Genomic DNA, 13,732 nt, shown 5'->3' on the forward strand with positions numbered 1-13,732 from the left:
TGCACTCTGAGTTTGCCTACTCAGAGCCTCCTCTCCCACAAAGGAAGCCGTGGAACCAGGCTCTGGACCCCACTCCAAAACTCCCGGCCCCAGCGCTGACCTAGCTACCTGACACTAAAGGTTGCCACTAACTGGCATGTGAGAATCACTGAGCTACTACACGGAAGATTTTTGAAAGCATGAAATAAAAATTGAAATCAAGGGGTGAGGATATAGCTCATTTGATAGACTGCTTGTCCGCGCATGGTGGGAGAGTGTTAATGCCAGCTCTTGGGAAGCAGAGGCAGGTTTCTGTGAGTTCAAAGTAAAACTAAATATAAGTTTGTTACAATTATGTGTAATTATGTTTAGGGGGTGTACATGTGAGTGATGTCTTCAGAGGCACCTTACCCTTGGAGCTGGAGGACCCGGAGATTGTGAGCCACCAACATGTGTGTGGGAAATCTCAGATCTTCTGGAAGGGCAGTCCACACTTAACCACCGAGCATCTCTCCAGCCTCAGGTGTATATTTCTTATAAATTTTATACATGGCATTTAATATACATTTTCACATGTGTAAGTTTCCTGTGTCTTCTATGACGAGCCCCAGAATTTGTTGTCGGTGGAAGGATGTGTCCTAGCCAATTATTCATTCGCCGGGCTGGGGATTGAGCCTCATGCAAAGGCTCTACAATCAGCTAGATCACCAGTCCTCTCTACTTTGAGACAGGGTCTCTCTGCTTCCCAGGCTGCCATTCTACCACTGAGCCTTGTCCTCAACCCTTAGATTCTAAACACTATTTTTTTTTTTTTGGTTTTTCGAGACAGGGTTTCCCTGTAGTTTCTAGAGCCTGTCCTGGATCTAGCTCTTATAGAGTAGGCTGGCCTCGAACTCAGAGATCCGTCCAAACACTATTTTATCTACCTCTAAAATTTAGTTAATTTTAAAACTGCTCTTTAATCCCTCAAAATACCAAATATGTATATACTTCATACACACACACACACATTCTCCACATCAAGTTTATCCTCAGGTAAACATAAACCCCCCCCCCCCCCGCTCCACAACAACCCCTCAGCACCCTGAAGCTTCAAAAGAAAAAAAAAAACCTCCTTTGGGTGCTGGACAGATTGCTCAGCAGTTAAGAGTGCTCTTCCAGAGGGGAGGAGTTCAATTCCCAGCACCTACATGGCAGCTCACAACCGTCTGTAACTCCAAGAGCTGACACCCTCCCACAAGAACTTTTTTTTTTTTTGGGGGGTCGAGACAGGGTTTCACTGTAGCTATTGAGCCTGTCCTGGAACTAGCTCTTGAAGACCAGGCTGGTCTCAAACTCATAGAGATCCGTCTGCCTCTGCCTCCTGAGTGCTGGGATTAAAAGCGTGTGCCACCACTGCCCCGCCCAAGAATTTTTTTAAAAAGAGGCATAAGATGTGTTCACTGAAAACAACTCTAAAAACAAACAAAACAAAAAACCTCCTTGTGAATGGGGCCCCTCCCTGGAGCAGGAGTCAAAAACAGAGGAAGCTGTTGCCGTAGTCGCTTTATTAAATCTAGAACATGTCAGGGACCAGACTCCAGCCTTACCTCCAGCCCCACTGAACCCCTGCTCTGTGTCTCTGGGTCTGGGCCCAGGTGTCCGCTTCTGCCTGGAATGCCTGTCTAAGCTCGGGGAGCAGACTCCCCACTCTCCCCAGCCCAGGATTCTGAATGACCCAGGCAGTACTATGGTTAGCCTGGCTTCGGAACTTCCTCTGACAGCTCCTTAAGGTACTAAAGCCTGGAGTCCTGGGAAACAGAGCTAAGGAGACAGAACTCAGAATCCAAACTGAGAACTGTGTGAGAGAAGCTGGAAAGAACGTACAGGACGCACAGGCCAATGCTGGATGTGAGGCTTAAGGCTGGGGCTGTGATGAACCGATGTGGGCAGCGGAGAGGATCTTTTGTCTTCGGAGACTCTCTGGAGCCCAGGGATCCAGGCTTGGGTGCAGAGGACAGTAAGATTAAAATGCTACCCATCTTTTGGCCTGTTCCTTTCCCCTCCACCAATGAAATGTGGTGGTAGAAGGTGGCCCTTCCTTTTAGGTTCAAATCTGACACTGGCCAAAGTCTCATCTCCCACCCAACAACCTGGAAACCCCAAACCAGGGTGCTGACCAAAGCTGAACCCCAACCGTTATCCCTGAGAGGAGGCAAAGGAGGGACAGTCAGGAAGATCTCCCTTTTCTCTTCCACTCCCAGGGCAGGGAACTTGCCAGGGACACTATACCAGTCAATCCCAGGATCCAAGGACTGGCTAGCGCCACCTTGGCCATTGAGCTTGTAGGCAGGGAGTCATGGCCTGCCAGATAGGAAAAACTTTACCAGACCTTGTCCCCATCTGGAGCCAAGTCCAGGCCCTTGTCCCTAGCGCCTTCTCTCGCCCTGCCAGCTCCCACCCACGCTGCTTTTCACTTAGTCTTCTGATGGAGTTTGTGCCGCACCAGCTGGCTGAGGAGCAGGGCTGTGAGAACGCTGCTCCCCGCGGTGAGCAGGAAAAGGCCAGAGAAGTTGTGGGGCCAACGAGCATGCAGAGGCTCATAGATGGGCCTCCGGGCCTGATAGTCCAGCGTCACCGCCTCTAGCTGGGCCAGAGTGCACAGCACCAAAAAGACATGGAAAACTTGGTGTCCCTGACCAAAGATGTGGCAGCTGCCCGGGAACCAACTCTCGGGCATGACAGTGGAGAAAAACGCAGCGGCCAGAAGAAAGAAAACCACCTGGCACTTGTGATAGAGAAGCGCGGGGTCCTCCTCGGCAGGGAGGGGGGACACTATGATGCGGTGCACCACGGGGCTGATGTCCAGCGCATAGGCCAGCGCTGAGGGCACCTCCTGGAAAAAGCGGCCCAGCAGGCCTGGTGTCTGGCTGTACTTGTTGTAGCAGGAGCCCGCACAGGAAAGCCAGGCCAAGAAGGCAGCCGTGGGCAGGAAGATGGCCTGCACCTGGGCATGCCAGGTGGGCTCGATGGCATAGTAGAAGTGCGCCAGGGCACTGCCAAACTGGTACACGGCTACGCCCACGTAGTCCAGGAAGAAGAAGCTGTAGTGCCAAAACTCCGACTTGGCCTGCAGGAGGTGCGCCAGGGCGCTGAAGGAGAGGTAAGTAAAGGAGGTCAGGACGATGATGAAGAGGGGCCGGGCGTGCAGGTCTTCCCGGAAGTCCGCACTCCGCACCAGCATGACCAGGCGCAGCAGCAGCGCCAGGGCCGCCAGCAGGTGGGTCCACACGTTCACAGCCTCGTTGTGCCGCTGGAAGAGTGTGCGGAAGTAGAAACACCAGGTCTGGTGCAGCGGCCGGTAGCCAGCGTAGATGTACGGCTTCCAGAAAAGAGGCGGCACCTCAGCCCGGTCCACCGTGAACACGGGCTCTGGCTGCAGGGGCTTCTGGCCCATGTGCCACAGGCTGGACAGCAGGTGGTTGAACCTCTGGGCTACTGCCATCGCCATGCCTGAGTCCTGGGCAGGGAACTTAGAGAGAGGGCAAAGCAAAGTCAGAGTTCCTGTGTCTCCACCTGGGGCTCTGATACCCCAGACTTCCTCCCTTCTCCCATACCCTGTCTTTAGGCTGAGTCTGAGAACCAAAGAGACCCTTACAAAAGGTAAGCTCTAGGCCGGATGCTTTAATCCCAGCACTTGGGAGGCAGAGCAGGCGGATCTCTGTGAGTTCGAGGCCAGCCTGGTCTACAACAGCTAGTTTCAGGACAGGGTCCAAAGCCACAGAGGAAACCCTGTCTCGGAAGAAAAAAAAGAAGAGAAAAAAAGGCAAGCTCTCTCCCCTGGCATTCAAAACAGGACCTGATAAGTGTTCAGTTGTACAAGCCTAGCAGGGCCACTCTATCTAGGGTAAATCGTTTTGAGAGTGAACAGCTGTCTGCTAGAAGTACATCGACCTTGAAGAACCATTGTGGAAGACAGTGATTGTCTTCCATGATTTACAGAATCATTTTTCTGAAGAGGACACTACATCCTTTTCATGACTTTGGTCACAAGATGCTTCTGGCACACAAAGCTCTTGGATGGCTGTGTCCTGCAAATGGTACCCAATAAAGAACTAAAGTAGCAGGGACACGATGCTCTCCTTCAGGAAAGCATATGAATTAGACTAGGGACCTGGGTATGAGGAAATACTTTACCCGAAAAACAACCTTGTGTGACAATCAATAAATACTCTTTTGTACCGCTGTCCGGGGCTCAGCTCATCGGAGGCTGGACCTTCCTGCTGAGTTCTTTCCTCTACCGACTCATACAACACAGAACCCCTGACACTCAGGACCCGTGGAAGGGCCTCGTTCCATTGCATTGCTCATAAGGCTCCCTGCCGCAAGGCTTCCTGCCGCAGTCACTTCCCTTCCAGCCCAGTTGCCACACAGCAGCCCCAGCTGTTTTCTCTGCTTGAGCAAAGAGGAGAAGGGGTCAGGCTCTCTCAGTCTGTGAGTTTGTGCCACCATCCAGGTTCACTCTGGGTGACAATGACCATATTATCAGACCCAACTACCTCTTCCCACTACCAGGGACACCACTCCCACCCCACGTGACCTGCCCCTACTTCCTCCCCCAGCCTCACTACCAAGTCACAGGGTTCCCCGGTCCTTATCGCAGCCACACCAGACTCCGGCAGCCACAGCCTTGTGTCATAGCTTTGCACAAGCCGTTCCCTCTCCGAGTCTCCTCCCCATCTCCATCTGGTCTACTAGGCAAACTCCTATTCATTCCTTCAAACCTATTTCTTAGTCAGGCAGCGGTGGTGCACGACTTTAAACCCAGCACTTGGGAGGCAGAGTCAGGTGGATCTCTGTGAGTTCAAGGCCAGCCTGGTCTACAGTGCAAGAATTCCAGGACTGTTACACAGAGAAACCCTGTCTCAAAAAACAAACAAACAAACAAACAAACAAAACCTGTTTCCTCTTTGTTTCCCTGACTTTTCTACTTGAGTGCCTACCATTAGACTCTTACGCTTCTCAAGGGTATTAACTATGCTACTATGAGCTCAAAGAGGCAGTTTCTCTCCAGACTTTATGGACTTCAAGGTACTTGCACTATTTTCTGAATGAGAGAACAGCATGACATGTTCTGGCACCTCTTCAAGAGCCAACTCTGAAAAACCACTTTTGCCTGAGACAAGTCTCAGGACCCAGTCCTAGAGATTCACCCCCTTCCCTCCGGTCTTCTCTCTGCTGCCCCTTGGATCCTAATTCTAGCTAGACCAAATTTAATCCCTCCCTCCTCAAAGGTCGATTGCTCCTGTCCTGGTTCCCACCCAGCCCATGTCACACCCCAAACCTTCTTCCTTCTTTTTACATTCCTCTGTTGCCCCTGCACCTGCACTGGGACATGAACTCAGGAAATGTGGGAGTGTGCACAGGCCTGCACATCAGGAGTGAACATTGCGAGGGGAAGTGAACACAACTCCACATCCCTAACCCAGAAGCTACTTCCAATTGATAACTGCTCACAAAGGAAAACTTCGTTTTCTCCAGAGGAGATTCTGGCGGGGTCTCACTGGGTATACAAACCACTCTTAGGGGCAGGCCCCATTCCCAGCAGAAGATGGCCAACACAAAATGAACTCAATAGCTTTTTTTTTAGATTTATTTATTTATTATGTATACAGTATTTTGTCTGTCTGTATCCTTGCTGGCCAGAAGAGGGCACCAGATCTCATTACAGATGGCTGTGAGCCACCATGTGGTTGCTGGGAATTGAACTCAGGACCTCTGGAAGAGCAGTCAGTACTCTTAACCTCTGAGCCATCTCCCCAGCCCTAGCTTTTTTCTTTTAACCCACTCTTTTTTTTTGCTTATATATTTTGGTTTCTGATTTTATTTTTATGAATTATCTGTGTCTGTGAAGGTGTGCCTCTCAGCACCTATATGTGTTTCCTGTGATTTTTTTTCTTTAGCTCTTTTCTTTTCCTGTTTGTTTGTATGCTTTGTCCTATTCTGACTTGTTTTTATTTTATTTTATTATTAATGTTTTAGATGCCTGTTTGTATTCTGATAAGAGAAAGAGGGAAAGAAAGAAAAAAAGGTATGATTTGGGTAGGGGGAAGTAGGGAGCATATGGAAGGAGCTGGGGGAGGGGAGGTCATAATTAAAACACATTGTATGAAAAAGATATATTTAAATTTAAAAGTATTTCCTCTATGACAAATGAAAGGAAGGAGAGAGAGAGAGAGAGAGAGAGAGAGAGAGAGAGAGAGAGAGAGAGAGAGAGAGAGAGAGAAGCTTGAGGCCAGAGTTAGTTCCAGGACAGGCTCCAAAGCTACAGCAAAACCCTGCTGGTTGAGGAGAAAGAAAGAAAGAAAGAAGAAAGAAGAAAGAAAGAAAGAAAGAAAGAGAGAGAGAGAGAGAGAGAGAGAGAGAGGAGAGAAAGAGAAAGAGAGAAAGAGAGAGAGAGAAAGAAGGAAAGAAAGAAAGAAAGAAAGAAAGAAAGAAAGAGAGAGAGAGAAGAAAAGGAGAAAACCCGCTAATACCAGCAATGCCAGCACTCCTTTCTTTCTGTTTCCTGACTGACTGCAGCTACAAAGTGGCCGGCTCCAGAGAGTCACCCCTGAAGCCCCTGCCGCCATGCCTTCTGGACCATGATGGACTGTATCCCCTCAGACTGTGAGCCAAAATAAACCCTTCCTCGCTTTGGGTGCTTTTGTTAAGTATTTTGTCACAGAGAAGAAAAAGTAACTAATATCTAAGACATGCTGACGGGCTGTTTTTCAGTCTTTTCATAAGCACAGCATATTTGCCTGGCACCTACTGCTTCATGCAGGCTTAAAATTTGTGCTGGCTGGTTTTATGTCAGCTTGATACACGAGAGAAGAGGGCTCCTCAGCTGGGGAAATGCCCCTATAAGATCGGGATGTAGGCAAGCCTATACGGCATTTTCTTAAGTAGTGATCAGTGGGGGAGGGACCAGTCCACGGGGGTGTTACCACCCCTGAGCTGGTGGTCCTGGGGTCTATAAAACCTGGGGTCTATAAAAATGCAGGCTGAGCAAGCCATGTGGAGCAAGCCAGTAGGCAGCACTCCTCCGAGGCCTCTGCATCAGCTCCTGCCTTCAGGTTCCTGTCCCAACTTCCTTCGATGATGAACTACAATTTGCGATGTGGAAGTATAAGCCAAATAAACTCTTTCCTCCCCATGTTGCTTTGGCCATGGTGTTCACCACAGCAACAGTAACTCTGACTAAGACATCATCATTGATTAACTCAAGTACCTCTTGGTATCTGCCAGACAACTCCCTCAACAAGATTTCTAGACTCAGCATGCAGGTGTTCTCTTCATGGATTATCAGATGTCTGGCAAGGCCACCTTTGTCCCAGCCATTGCATATGCAGGTGTTTATGTTCTCACAGCCTCTCTGCTACTGCCCCCCAACCGCCTAAAGGACTCATGCACAATTCAAGAGCTTGTATAGGTGGCATCAGAACCTGCCCCGAGCCTGCTCTCCCTCCCTAAACCCCACTCTTTATGCTTCTTCTAGAGTTTGATGATCAGGAGGCAGAAACAGGTGGATCTCTGTGAGTTCAAGGACAGCCTGGTCTACAGAGAGAGTTCCAGACAGCCAGGCCTACACAGAGAAACCATGTCTTGAGAAACAAAACAAAACAACAACAACAATTTCGATCAGTCACCCACCACTACACATGGTGGCTCCTCAGCCACAGAGAGCACGGTGCCTCTTGGTCTCCTTCATCCCAGAGAGCCTGACTTGGGGCGGACTCAGGAAGCAGGTTCTTTAGATGGGCTATTAACAAGAACTATTAACAGTATTCACCCAAGACTTCTTCCTCATCCCAAGGGACTGGACTTCAGCCATAACAATTTGGCCTCTGTTCATGTCCACAATTTTGTCTGCAGGGGCAGACTGGCCTCAGAATACATCTTGGGTGGCTCACAAGGAAACTAGACACAGCCAGCACAGCAGGCTTCTGTTCTACCAGGGGAACAGTGAAGCTGGAGGGAGCCCATGTGATCCCTGTAATCTTTTCAGTCCACTCCCAGGCTCCATCTCCCACTCCTGGGACTTCTCAAGACACAAGAACATAGCAGAGGCTCTGGGAACTTCTACGGCAAAGTGTCTTTAGCTTTGTTGAACCTACGTGTGCCAAGTTTACATGACTTAGGCTTCTTCCACCAGTCATGAGTACATGAGAAAGCCGGCTGAAGGCAAATGTTTGTTGTGACCAATTTTTTTTTCCTGTTTTTTCAAGACAGGGTTTCACTGTGTAGCCCTGGCTGTCCTGGAACTCACTCGGTAGATCAGGCAAGCCTCAAACTCACTGAGATTTTGCCTACCTCTCGAGTGCCGCCCAGCATAGTCGATTCTGGTAACGTCTCTGGGACCTAGTATACCCATTTGGTGCTCAGATGGTGCAATCTAAGGGATGAAGAGATTCTTACTCAAGGGGAGAGGGGAAGATGCATGCCTGTGGGAGCCAGTGCTCTGCCTGCAAACCTGGATACTTATCAGCTCCTCTGCTGCTGGCCTGCCTCCTTGTGACACCCACCTGCCCCTTCAGAACTGCTATGTACTGACTTGAAGCAGACATTCAGGGCTTGTGTAAATAATTTCCTTAGGCTTCTAGTCTCCCTCAGTCCTACCCTCTCAATCTGCACCAGGGAAGCCACTCCTCAGGTGAGGGACAATACCAACGCACAACCCCAGTGTACCTAGACATGGCAGGCCCTGAACACAGAACCCAGAGGCAATATTCTAGGGGGATAGAGGCCCCATGGCTTGATTTCCCTTAGGACCCTGGCAGAGGCACTACTCCATATAAATAGATCTATTTTCAGAATTAGGCCCTGTCCTCTTTAATCTATAGATAGAGACCTCAGATCCAGAATCCAGAGGAAAGGAGGGAGCAAGGGCAGAGGTCAAGCTTGAGCCAGATGGGAAGGGGTGATGGAGAGAGATCCTATGGCATCCAGAGTGATCTGCCAATCAGGCAGCCAGGCCTTGCCTATGGACAGCCAGCCCAGCAAACTGCAACAGCAACCCCCACTCACTAGGCCCCTGAAATTGCACTGTGAACCTGGGGGTGTTTCTCTGGAGTCTGGGCCAATGACATCTCTGTGGAACTGCATGAGATCACCAGATGCCCAGTGCTAAATGGCACTTGCACAGGTAAGGGACACTAGGGGTGGAGCCTGGAAGTGTCCTGTGTGATGTCTCGGGAGGGTGGGACTCTCTCTCTCTCTCTTTCTCTCTCTCTCTCTCTCTCTCTCTCTCTCTCTCTCTCTCTCTCTCTCTCTCTCTCTCTCCCTTTCTTTCTGACCCCCGCATTAGTAAAATCCAGGCTCAGTCACAAACAACACCTCTGTGGCTGAAGTGTATTGCTGTCTGGAAAGCTGTGGCATACCAGGATCGTATAAAAAAGGAAGAGCCAAGCCAGCTGGTACCAAGTGGCTGGGGTCTGGGAGATGGATAGCAGGTGCACTTGGTGGGTTCCTACCCCGAATGCATAGGAATCAAAAGGAAAGATAAAAGAGTAAGCAAGCCCTGAAGGGTGGCGCACGCCTTTGGTCCCAGCACTCAGGATGCAGAGGCAGGAGGATTTTTGAGTTCCAGGCCAGCCTGGTCTACAGAGCAAGCCAGGGCTACACAGAGAAACATTGCCTTGTGGTGAGGGGAGGAGGGGGGATGAAGGGGGAGTAAGCGGTCACTTTCTTAGAAGGACTTGTTGGGGGATGGACTTTAGGGACAATCAAATGTGACACTAGATCCCATAAAACACAAGCTCCATGACCTTGGGCCACTGACTGACCCTCTGGTTCTTAGCTCCCCTGCGGGAATGACAAAATCACACACCTTGCAGATTGCTGCAGAAATTTAAAGGACGGGAACCAAGTTTGAATACCGTTTAGGGACTCGGTAAACCACAACTGCTGTTTCAAGGAATACCAGTAGAATGGTTAGAGGAATCTCAGCCTAAGATCAGCCTGATGGGTTCTTCAAAAATCTGTCCCTGGAATGAAGTGTGGCCTGGCAGGTGGCGTGAGGCCCAAGGTCCCACCCCAGCACAACAAAAACAAAAAACCTTTCATCCGAGCCAATGAATCTGGGTGGAGTTGGGGATGGGGTAGGGGAAAGGGGGCTGGGGGTTGGTGGGAACACAGATGGATGGACAGAAAGTTAACTGTACCCTAACTAATCTGGTGTGGTGGCGTCAACCCATAAGCTCAGCTCTTGGGAGGAGGAGGCAAGAGGATCAGAAGTTGAAGGTCATCCTTGGCTATGTCACAAGAACAAGGCTAACCTGGGCTGCATGAGATCGTCTTGGGGAGTGGGTGGATAACTGTCCCCTGAAACATTTACCTGATCCTTGGGGACATATTTAAGGACTAGGCCCACCTCCTTGACACACAAAGCTCCACTGTTACTTTGTGGACCCTGACAACTCAGCACATTCTCTTAAAGTCTATTTTATCTTGCCATGAAGAGCAAAGTTTAACCTCATTAGATAAAGAGAATAAAGAAAGCCAGGATCCAGAAATGACACCGTGTACAAACGTCATCTCTCTCCCTTCCTCCACTCTTTCTTTTCCCTATTCCCTCCTTTCGTCTTTTTGTGTGGCTTTGTACACGTGTGTGCATGCCCATGTGTTACAGGTTTCCATGTGGGTGCTGGAGATCTGAACTCAGGCCCTTGGGCTTATCCAGCAACCACTCAACATGGTCTCACCATGTTGCTCAGACTGGCCTTCATGACTCCCCTACCTCTGCCTCCTAAGTGCTGGGATTACAGGTCTGCATCACCATGCCCACCTAATTTTCCATGTTTCTATGAACTTGTCAAAAACAAATAAATAGGGCTGGAGAGATGGCTCAGAGGTCAAGAGCACTGGCTGCTGCTCTTCCAGAGGTCCTGAGTTCAATTCCCAGCAACCACAATGTGGCTCACATCCATCTGTAATAGGATCTGGTGCCCTCTTCTGGTGTGCAGGCAGAACACTGTATACATAATAAAAAAATAAATCTTAAAAAAGATTTATAAATAAATAAATAAATAAATAAATGACCCAGTTGGGCATGGTGGTGCACGCCTTTAATTCCAGTACTTGGGAGACAGAGGCAGATGGATCTCTGAGTTTGAGGCCAGCCTGGTCTACAGAGTGAGTTCCAGGACAGCCAGGGCTACACAGAGGAACCCTGTCTCAAAAACAAAACAATAAAAAAATAACCCTAGCATTTGGGAGGAGAAGCATGAGTACTGAGAGTTCCAAACCAGCCTGGCCTACATATAAGACCCTGCCTCAAAAATAATTTAACAGGGCTGGAGAGATGGCTCAGAGGTTATGAGCACTGGCTGCTCTTCCAGAGGTCCTGAGTTCAATTCCCAGCAACCACATGGTGGCTCACAGCCATCTGTAATGAGATCTGGTGCCCTCTTCTGGTCTGCAGTCATATATGAAGACAGAATACTGTATTCATAATAAATAAATAAATAAATATTTTTTAAAAAAAAACTTTGTCTTGATGGGCCTTCCATTTAAAAGCTTTAAAAAAAATAATTTAACACCTACTTGGGGGCAGAAGGTCCACGTGGTAGCTACCAAGGATAAAGACTAGCAACAAGAAGTCTAGCCAGAATTAACACTGGGAGTGTGGGAGGCAAAGCCTCCAAAGGGGTCCTGAGGGGAAGACTAGCCACGGAGGACCCCAAATGCTTGTCCTTAGGTGTTCTATCAGTTAGCTACAGTAGCCAGCTTCCCACACGGTTCTGCAGAACTTCAAACCCCAGGTCCATCTGGTAATCCAGGCCCAGAGGCAAGATAGCACCGATGCTGTCTAACACCAACGCTAACTCCAGAAGCAGAGCTCCGGGCAATGCATGTGCACCCAGTGGATGAATGCAGATTGGACAAGCGCTGGCAGGCCTTCAGATCTCTCGGCAACCAAGTCACCTCCCTCTTTGCAAACCAATTCTCCAATTCAGCTCAACCAGTTTAAAGAAAAAGCCCCCCCCCCCCCCCATGCCCCGTGGCTTCCAGGGTGGAACAAAACCGTCTGTATTTGTAACTGCCGTGGGCCTCGGTTTGTACTCAGAAATGTGACCAGAATGGAATGAGTAATTTTTAAGAAAATTCTTACCCGGAGCTCAGACACCCCACTGCTCCAAGGAGAGTATCCTGAAAAGGGGAGACAGCCCAGAGAAGTCGGGCCAGCTAGCTGCAGTCACCAGTATGGGACACAGGACAGGAACCTGAATTGCACCGCTGACCAGCAAGGGTTATCTGTGACAGGGGCGGAGGCTGGATAGGGAACCCTTTCTCCAGGGGCGGGGACCTGAGGTACACAGTCCTACTGACAGGAGCTTCTACAGGGTGCCCCCATGTCCAACAAGTACAGGCCAGCCTGGAGAATCCACCAAACCTCACAGCACACGGCCTGAGGCCGACTCGGGGTCTGCAGGGGTTGCTGGGGAAAACCTCCCAGGGTAGTGCTGTGGATGATGGCGTCTTGTCCCTGTCCTTCCCTGAGGCAATCTGGCTTTCCAGACATTCAGGGAGGGGTCAATACTGTGACCTGGTGGTCCTCCCACCTCCCTAGAACTTTCCTCAGGGTTCTCCACAGGATCTGCACCCTACACACACACACACACACACACACACACACACACACACCACAGACACTCATGTCCCTTCTTGCCCCATTATCTCCTTCCTTCTAGAGTGAGGCTGTGATCCTGCAGACCCGTCCCTTTGCCTATCTTCCCGCAGACTATATTGAAGTACTCCCTCCATCCTGCCAGCTCATAAACCATGCTCCGGTTCTGGTCCTCCTTCCCTCCTCGACACGCTGCCTCTGGTCCCCCCATACTTCTGCTCTCTGCCCCAAGCTACAGTGCTCCCCACTATTCCTCTTGCCCTCCCGGAGGATGACCTCGGACTCTGCTTCTTCCTGTCCCCTCCTTGCTGCTGATTCCCCTGGTGGCCTCTCCCGACCCTACTGGGAGGTGCTCCCCTACTTGACTGTCAGAGTCCTGTTGTTCTCGACCTCGACCCCCCCTTCCTCCACTTCCGCCACTGGGCACCGCTCACATGTAGAGCTAGGAGCACACCCCCAACCCCCACGCCCGCAGGAGGATCTCTCTACTCCCATCCCAGCCCCGGGATCTCCAGGCGCAGCCTTACCTGTGGCCTGAGAAGAGCAGAGAGCTGTCTGCTGCGTCCCGGCGTTGGAGTCGCAGATAAAGGGGCGGCCACACCCCAAGCGCAGAGGGCGGCGCTGGGCACCAGGGATTTAGCTGCCTCCGCCACCCTGCAGCCTCCCGCCTGGCGTTATGCAAGCTCGGGCTGCCGGAGGAGTCACTCCCGGCTGCATCCCAGGACTTCCTGTGGTCACAGTACAGTCTGAAATAGGAGGTCCAGAGATCCTAGGCTCGGCAATGGGGCTGCAAACTCCTGCTGAAGTTGGTCCACTTCCCCAAAGTGCAGGCTTCAGTCTGGTGGTAGTTGCAAGAGCTTGGCGTGAGATGAGTGTCCCAGCCAGGGCTCTGAGCTCAACCCACATCGCTCATTTCTCACGGGGCTACTGTAGTCCAGATCTGCCTGGGGAGCTGCTCCCCAAACTGGGCTCTCTGGCTTATCGTGAGGTCTCATCCCATGACCTCGGATAACTCCCCTGTCCTGGTTTGTCTAGACCTCTAGTGTCACAACAGCCACTCCCTATTGTCACATCTCCCTCCAGGTGTGGGCACATCCCTGAGCA

The 13,732-nt window shown here is 50.5% G+C and overlaps 1 protein-coding gene across 2 annotated transcripts; it reads right to left on the reverse strand.

Moving 5' to 3' along the window:
* Nucleotides 1–1,509: 1,509 nt before the first annotated feature.
* Paqr7 (progestin and adipoQ receptor family member 7) lies at nt 1,510–13,316 on the reverse strand. 2 transcript variants are annotated; one of them, XM_038335232.2, is made up of 3 exons: nt 13,156–13,316; nt 12,113–12,150; nt 1,510–3,490 (listed from the first exon to the last, which is right to left on the reverse strand). In XM_038335232.2, exon 3 carries the CDS (start codon nt 3,467–3,469, stop codon nt 2,432–2,434), a length of 1,038 nt encoding a protein of 345 aa, XP_038191160.1. In that variant the 5' UTR covers nt 3,470–3,490; nt 12,113–12,150; nt 13,156–13,316; the 3' UTR covers nt 1,510–2,431. The 2 variants fall into 2 exon arrangements, with proteins under 2 accessions (XP_038191160.1, XP_038191159.1); XM_038335231.2 differs by lacking the exon at nt 12,113–12,150 and having other exon boundaries at nt 13,156–13,315.
* Nucleotides 13,317–13,732: the final 416 nt, after the last annotated feature.

The sequence above is a fragment of the Arvicola amphibius genome, chromosome 6, assembly GCF_903992535.2.
Source record: "Arvicola amphibius chromosome 6, mArvAmp1.2, whole genome shotgun sequence".
Classification (NCBI taxonomy): Eukaryota; Metazoa; Chordata; class Mammalia; order Rodentia; family Cricetidae; genus Arvicola; species Arvicola amphibius.